General features: G+C 56.4%; 1 protein-coding gene across 5 annotated transcripts; it reads left to right on the top strand.

Moving 5' to 3' along the window:
* Positions 1 to 611: 611 nt before the first annotated feature.
* Positions 612 to 7,895, top strand: Spib (Spi-B transcription factor). Of its 5 annotated transcripts, none has more exons than XM_046466216.2 (6): positions 612 to 693; positions 1,564 to 1,591; positions 3,470 to 3,545; positions 3,820 to 4,034; positions 4,424 to 4,539; positions 5,698 to 7,895. In XM_046466216.2, exons 2-6 carry the CDS (start codon positions 1,569 to 1,571, stop codon positions 5,994 to 5,996), a joined length of 729 nt encoding a protein of 242 aa, XP_046322172.1. In that variant the 5' UTR covers positions 612 to 693; positions 1,564 to 1,568; the 3' UTR covers positions 5,997 to 7,895. The 5 variants fall into 5 exon arrangements, with proteins under 5 accessions (XP_046322172.1, XP_046322170.1, XP_046322173.1 ...); XM_046466214.2 differs by having other exon boundaries at positions 4,389 to 4,539; XM_046466217.2 differs by having other exon boundaries at positions 636 to 693; positions 3,473 to 3,545.
* The last annotated feature ends 22 nt before the right edge of the window (positions 7,896 to 7,917 follow it).

Genomic DNA, 7,917 nt, shown 5'->3' with positions numbered 1-7,917 from the left:
GCCCCAGCCTGCCCCTCCCTGGGGGCTGGGTGGCCACCCCTCCTGCCAGGTGCTGACCTGTTTCCTCTGGTCCCTGGGGCAGCCCCTGACAAGAGGGTTCCACTCCCTGGCTCCACCAAGGGGACACCCCTGCCATGTCACACCCACAGATGTTTCCACTGTGGGGTCCTGATGGTCGGTTCCAGCTTGAGTCCCCCCAGGCAGTGTCTGTGAGGTCCCCTTGTGCCCACAGAGCTGTCTCCACAGCCCCTGGTGCTTGTGCTGTCCTGCTCCAGCTGCCTCTTGTCACCCTATCCTGTGGTGGCTGGCCCCTGGCACTCTGCTTCTGAGATTTGACTCCACGGTCCACAGCCCCCTGTCCTGATCTCTCCTCACTGACCACAGCCACATCTGTTCCTTTTTCCATCACCCCACCAAATCCAGTTATCCCATCTCTACCACCCAGAGCCAGCCCCCAAAAATGGGGATCCCCAAATCCAGACGGCCTGTGGGTCTGCCCTTCCCACCACATGACCAAATGCATTGTGCAATCCAGCCCCTTCCCCTGACCCCTCCCCAAGGGGATTTTTGGGGCGTGCCTAGTGCTCCGCCCCTCCCCTGGGGGCTGGGCCAAGGTATATAGAGGGGTGGCAGCTGCCGCCCACAGCAAGTCCAGCTGCCCGGCACCAACATGCTCGCCCTGGAGGCTGCACAGTAAGTGGGTCCCCCTAAGCCCACATTGGGACCCCCATCCTGCGCCACCCCCTGGGCCCCTCCTCCAGGCCCCATCCTCATGGACGCCTGCCCCACCCAGGAGCAGGTGGATGGAACCCGGGTCCACGCTGCCTTTGCCCTGATTCTTTCACCACAGACTTCCCTCCCTTCTTCCCAAGCCTGCTTCTCCAGGTCCCCAGAACTGGCATCTGGGAACACTTGCTGCTCTCCTCTCGGGCCATGTCCTCTCCCAGGTGGCCCTGTATCTGTCTCCGGGCCTCCCTGCCATGTCTGTTCTGTTCCTCGGGCTCTGCTCTCCGCCTCTTGCTTCCTCCCTTCAGTACTGTCTCCCTGCTTCTCTCCTTTGGTCGGTCCCCACCACCCTATCTACATTCCTGGGGCCAAGAAATATCTTGTCCCTGTGCAGGAGTCTCTTTCCATGCCTTCCTCCTCTTCCCACTCCCCCTCATCTGGTTCCCTGTCTCTCTCTCCCTCTGCCCAGACATTTCTCCCTGGTCCAAGTCGGACCCATTTGCCAGACTTGCCCACTAAGGGCCCTGGCCACCCCCCACCTGCTGGTGCCCAACCTCCTCTCGGGGACTTTCTCTTCTTCACTTTCCCTGCCCCCCTGCAGCTTTTGTCTATGCAAATTCTGGGGAGGGGGGGACATTTGCCTGGCCCCCCCACTTCCTGTCCTGGTGGGGGAGTGGGGGGTGAATGTGGCGGGGCTGGTCTCACCCAGGGACACCCAGCAGACTTCAGAGCTGCAGTGGCACAGCTGCTGCCACCTCCCCCATCAGCCCCCAACCACTTGGAGACTCAGGTGGCTGAGGGTGGCTCTGACATGCCCCTGTGTCTCTCCCCTGCCAGGCTCGATGGGCCACACTTCAGCTGTCTGGTAAGTTGGGTCCCCTGGGGTGGGGCCTATGGCCCTCCATGAGCCCCTCAGGTCACCTCTGCCTCAGTTTCCCCTTCAGTGCCTTCTTCTCTCTTTGTCTTTCTGAACTCCTGCTTGTTATCCTCCCACCCTGTTCCCATCCCAGACCTATTTCTGATTTCTCTATCCCTTTTGCAAGCTCTGAGACCACCCTGGGACTTGAGTGTCTGTCTGTCCCATACTTGGCAAGTGTATTCATTCCTCTTCCTGACTCCCTACTCCTAGTACTGGAGATTGAACCCATGGTGCTCTATCACTGAGCCTCAGTCCTTTTTTGGGGGTAGAGGGTACTGGGGATTGAACCCCGGGGGCACTCGGCCACATCCCCAGCCCTATTTTGTATTTTATTTAGAGACAGGGTCTCACTGAGCTGCTTAGTGCCTTGCTTTTGCTGAGGCTGGCTTTGAACTCATGATCCTCCTGCCTCAGCCTCCTGAGTCACTGGGATTACAGGTGGGGGCCACTGTGCCCAGCAGTCCTTTTTAATTTTGATTTTGAGATGGGGTCTGCCTAAGTTGCTGAGGCTGGCCCTGAACTAGAAGTCTTCCTGCCTCAGCCTCCAAAGTAGCTGGGATTATAGATGTACACCACCACACCTGGCTTTTAAACTTTTTTCCTTTATTCCATAATTCTTCAAACACAGAAAATACTATACCCAACTTCCCAGGAGCCACAATTCAGTCCAAGAGAGAAAACCTTCCTGATGTGGTTGAAAGAAAACTACTTCTGGATCACTTCCCAGCCTCGAGGTTTTTTTTGTTTTTTTTTTTTTCCCCAATTGAATATAAGTTACACATCAGCTGACTGTCCACGTTTGTGTATGTCCATGAGTTTTCACATTGTCACACCCTTGCCACCATTGACCAGATGCAGATCCAGAACATTCCCATTATTCCAGAATAGAGCATTCCCTCATGTCCCTTCCCAGGAAATACCTGCCTGGCATCATCGATTGTTTTGCCTGTTGTTTTTTTTTTTTAAAGAGAGAGAGAGAGAGAATTTTTTTAATATTTATTTTTTTTTAGTTTTCGGTGGACACAACATTTTTGTTTGTATGTGGTGCTGAGGATCAAACCCGGGCCGCACGCATGCCAGGCGAGCGCACTACCGCTTGAGCCACATCCCCAGCCTTGTTTTGCCTGTTTTTGAACTTTATATGAAATGACTCATGCAGCAGGTCCTGTTGGGGACTTGACTCTCTTCCCTCTACATTAAATGTGGCTGTTCTTTTTCCTTGCTGTATAGTACTCTAGCCAACTGTGCCACAGCTTGTTCATTCATCCTGCTGGGGACCCTGCTTCCGGTCTGGGACTCTTAACAAAACTGCTCTGATTATTCCTGACCAAGGCCCTTCTGTGGGCAAGGTTTTCAGCTGTCCTGGGCTTACGGGGGCTGCAGGGTCACAGGGATGGTGGATATTGATGCTAGCTTTAGTGTCCACTAGATTTCTGAGGCTCATGCAACACATGACTCTTGGAACAACCCAGAGCAACACAGAGGTGTTTTAAGGAAGTGTGGAGCCCTCACCTCTGCCACACCTCCTCAACACCCTGTCATACCGACTGCACGTAGACCGTCTGCCAGGTCCTCAGGAGCCACAACTGTGCTGGGGGCGACTGCTGTGTGTCCTGCTCACAGTGTGCCTGTCTCCGCTCCTGCCTCTCCCTGCCTGACTGCGGTACCTGGTCTCTGAGTCTCTCTGCCTATCAGTCTCTGCCCTCACCAGCCTCTCCCCTCACCAGCCTCTCCTCTTCCTCTGGCTCTGTCAGTCTCTCCTGGGGTCCACGGTGGAGATGGGGCTCCCTGAACCCCGGGTTGATCCTCTCCCCCCAACCCCAGCAGTACCCAGATGGCGTCTTCTACGACCTGGACAGCTGCAAGCACTCCAGCTACCCCGACTCAGAGGGGGCTTCTGGTGAGTGGCGCTGGCCCAGACCCCTCCCCACCTGGGCCTTGGGCCCATTTCACAGATGGGGAAGCTGAGGCTCAAGGGAGGTCTCATGTGGCATGGTAGAAGGGTGGCCCAGGCTTCCAGACCGCCTCCCCTTCCTCTCCCCCACATCACTCCCCCATGCAAATCCTGGGGTCAGAGATTTGCACAGCCCACAATAGTCCCTCTGTGCTGGGGACACTGAGTGGGAGGGGGCCTCCTCAGACCTCCTGGCTTCTGACTCAGTGCTTTCTCCCAGACTCTCTGTGGGGCTGGGCCGAGGCCCCCCCTGTCCCAGCCACCTCCTATGAAGGCTTTGACCCAGCAATGGCCACCTATGGTCATCCCTCAGCTACCCAGCTCTGCTATGGACCCTCAGCCTACAGTCCTGCAGGGAATCTGGACCCAGCTCCCAGCCTGGAGGCCTCTGGGCCCAGCCTCCCAGCATACCCCAGCGAGGACTTCACCAGCCAGGTGAGGGGCAGGGGACAATGAAAACCAAAGCCATCATCTGGTGCAGGTGTCCGAAGGGCCAGGCACTGTGCTCAGCCAGACCTGGGCATACAGCAACCTTCTTGTTCCTTCAGTGCCCCAGGGCAAGAGCTGTCCCTGTTCCAGTGCACCAAGGGGCTGCCCAGACTGGCCCTGTGTGCTGGCCAGGCTTTAATGGAGGCAGCTCAGGTGTCCCCTGGCCTGGACATGGAGATATGATCCAAGGCCAGCATCCAAACTAAAAATAAAATGGAGACGGAGCAAAGAGAGCCACAGAAAAGGGAGAGGGAGGGAGAGAGGGTCCCTGGATATGCAGGTGACACTGGCCTTCCACAGACTCTGGGCCCCCTGGTGTGTGCCCCGTACCCCAGCCCAGTGCTGTCAGAGGAGGAAGACCTGCTGCTGGACAGTCCTGCCCTTGAAGTCTCAGACAGCGAGTCGGACGAGGTCCTCATGACTGGCCCTGAAGGAAGGGGATCCGAGGCAGGTACGTGGGAGTGGGGAGGTGGAGGAAATGCCCAATAGAGACAGAGGGAGGGTCTGAAGGAATCATGGCTTCTCCTACTGTATTCTGCACCTCTGAGAGTAGGTTCCAGATCCATGCCACCTGCTGGCTGTGTGACCTTGGGCAAGCACCTCCACCTCTCTGTGCCTTGGTTTCCAGTCTGCACAGAGGGAATGACTTTGAGTGGGAGGGGGGCCTTTGAGTGACTTTGAGTGATAGTGAGTACCCCCCGCGAGGCTGTAGGGAGGACTAAATGGGTTTGTAGGTGCAGATGGGATAGCACTGGGTGGCACAGTGAGGGCCCAGTATGTCCATATCTTCACCATCATTACCAAGGCAAGAGCCGCAAAAGGAATCCCAGGACCCACCCCCAATTTGTTAACCCTTGCTGCTGCCCACAGTCTATATCTCACACCCAACTGGGAAGTTGGCCACGGATTGTGTTTGCCAGTGGGCCTGTTTCCCATCTGTGAACTGGGCGTCGCTGTCCTCATCCCTGTCTTGTGGGTTATGATGAAAATGAAATGACCTCACATTTGGAAAGTGCCCAGTGAGACACCTGGAGTGAAAAGCTCCCTCGAAATTTATAACAGTAAAATAAGCCCGCACGGGAGCCCACTTTCAACTGAGAAGACTCCAGCTCAGAGAGGTTGTCACCACCTCCGATCACAGTGCTGAGACAGGGCAGGTGGGCGTGCCCCATTTTGAAGTCACCAGTTTTGTGGGGCCGTTGCTGCTTGTAGGAGCCCAGGAGTCCTATGCCCTGGCCTCTCCCAGGACCCCACCTTGCCTGGGGCAGAGAGGTTAGGGTTAGACTAGGAGCTGGAGAATCGGTCTTGGGGTCCAAGCTGACTCCAGAGCGCCCGCCAGTCGGTCCCATAGGAGCGCGGTCAATACCACGCAACGCCCGGTTCCATCCCCAGGACCATAAACAAGACCAAACGAGTGCAGAGCAGGGAACAGGGCAGACAAATCCTGAAGGCCGAAGCAGGGCAGAGGGATGGGAATTCCGGAGCTAATGGCTTCAGGAGGGGGCAGAGACAGGTGTACCCAACGGCCAACTCCCCAGACCCAGAGGCTGGGGCGGAAGCGGGCGGGGCCGGAGGGACGTCCGCTGACGCGTGTCCCGCGCTGCTGCAGGGGCCCGCAAGAAGCTGCGCCTGTACCAGTTCCTGCTGGGGCTGCTGACACGCGGGGACATGCGCGAGTGCGTGTGGTGGGTGGAGCCGGGCGCCGGCGTCTTCCAGTTCTCCTCGAAGCACAAGGAGCTCCTGGCGCGCCGCTGGGGCCAGCAGAAGGGCAACCGCAAGCGCATGACTTACCAGAAGCTGGCGCGCGCGCTCCGCAACTACGCCAAGACCGGCGAGATCCGCAAGGTCAAGCGCAAGCTCACCTACCAGTTCGACAGCGCGCTGCTGCCGGCCGCCCGCCGGGCCTGAGCGCACCGAGCCTCGCCTGTGGAGCCGCTTGGGGACCTCATGGCCCAGCCAGGACCCCTCCAGAGTCCCTGGGTCACCTTGGCGTCATGGCACTCTAGGACATAGGATCCATGGATCCCTACATTTGGGGTGGGGGCTGCCACAATCCCTAAGCCCTGCCCAGGGCCCCTCTAGGACTCCCCAGTGTGTTTCTGGGACTCTTGTCATGTACAGGATCCCCCAGGATCGTCATGTTTTGAGTCACAGGACCTATGGACCACTGTATTGTGTGTGGCAGGCAGGGGGGTGGGGCATGGGCAGTGTGTCCAGAATTCCAAGAACTTCTGGGGGATTCCCCTTATGTCTGAGGTCCCCTCCATCCAGGCCAGTCACCTCTTTGAAGCCCCTTGTGTCTGTGAACCTTCAAACTCATCAGATCATCACACCAGGAGGGGGCGCTGCCAGAAACCTTAAACCCTGGGGTGGGGCGTGGGGTCCCTTTGGGATCCCCTTCTCAAGTCTGGATCCCTGTTGTCAGATCTGAGGTCCCCTGGTTACGTCTAAAGCCCTCTGTGGAACCCTTTATCTTCCCAGATCTCTGTCCATCTATGGTTCTTGTCACTCTGTACCCCCAGATCCCTTTGCCATCTTTGAGATCCCCTGTTCTATGGAATCACTCTACTATCACTTTTGAGGGGCAGGGGGGGGGAGTCTGGAACTCTCTAATCACATCTAGAGCCCCTTTGTGATCCTTTGGTTATGTCTGAAATGACTTGTTAGGGTCTAGGGTTGGGGTAGGGGTTCAGTAGCACTTAGTTTGGGCCCCTCTTGTCATATCTGGGATCCTCCAGTCACATCTGAGACAACCCCCCCTCAGGGGATCCCTTAGAAGTCCCAAAGGAGGTCTGAGATCTCTGGACCTTCCTGGGGTGCCCTTTGTAGGCCCCTGTGAGCACCCTTCTGCCACCACGGGGATTTCTGTGTGTTGGGCGGCCTCCCCCCTCCCATGGCAATTCTAGGGAGAGGTCTCAAGCTGGTGAATCCCCACCCCCACCCAGGCAAACTAGGTCCCTGGTGGTGTTTTCTTTAGTTCACTGAAGCGTTTTGAGGGGAAGAACCTGAATTAACAGCCAATCTTTGAAATAGGGAGATGTTTCATGGTCCAGATTTCTGGCTTCGCTTAAATCTTTGGACGATCTGGTGACAGTGAGCCAGCTTTTTGATGTGAAGAGGTTGCAGCAGGAGAGTGGCCTCCTCATAACGCATCATCTATTCTTGCACTTCCTTGGTCCCAATATTGAGTTTCTACCCTGTGCAAAAACCCAGCAGGAGCCAGAGCCTGCCTGGGTGGGAGCTGTCACTTGGGAACCATGGGAGTCAAAGGTCCAGAGCCTCAGGGCTGGGTGGGCTAAGCAAGTGAAGTCTCAGTTTGTCCCTCTGAAAAGTGGGGGAAAGGAGAAGGATCTCAAAAAACCCTCGCAAGCTGGTCTGGGTGGTGCACACCTGTAATCCAAGTTACTGGGGAGGCTGTGGCAGGAGAATTGCAAGTTCAGGGCCAGGCTGGGCAACTTAGTGAGATCCTGCCTCAAAATAATAAAAGGGTCTGAGGATCCAGCTCTGTGGCAGAGCACTTGCCCAGTACAGATGAGGCCGTGGGTTCCATCCCAGCACAAAAACAAAACCCAAACCACCTGTCAGCCCCCTTGAATTTCAACACATCTCCTGAAATCCACCCCCAAGGAGGGTGGGAGGAGGAGAAGCCTTAAGGACCCAGAGAAGGTCCATGTTGGCATACCCAGCACACAGCGTTGGTGCTAATCCTCCCTGGGGCTTCTTCCTGCAAAGAAGGTACTTTATACAAAAGCTATCATCATCACCCTAAACGTGGAATAAAAATAAAGCAAAAGGAGTCAAAGTGGAGGGATGCCCTGGGTCTCTTTGC

The sequence above is a fragment of the Marmota monax genome, unplaced genomic scaffold (assembly GCF_021218885.2).
Source record: "Marmota monax isolate L192 unplaced genomic scaffold, Marmota_monax_Labrador192_F-V1.1 WCK01_AAM20220418_F8-fsc00160, whole genome shotgun sequence".
Classification (NCBI taxonomy): domain Eukaryota; kingdom Metazoa; phylum Chordata; class Mammalia; order Rodentia; family Sciuridae; genus Marmota; species Marmota monax.
This window is presented reverse-complemented; position numbering and strand designations above follow the sequence as displayed.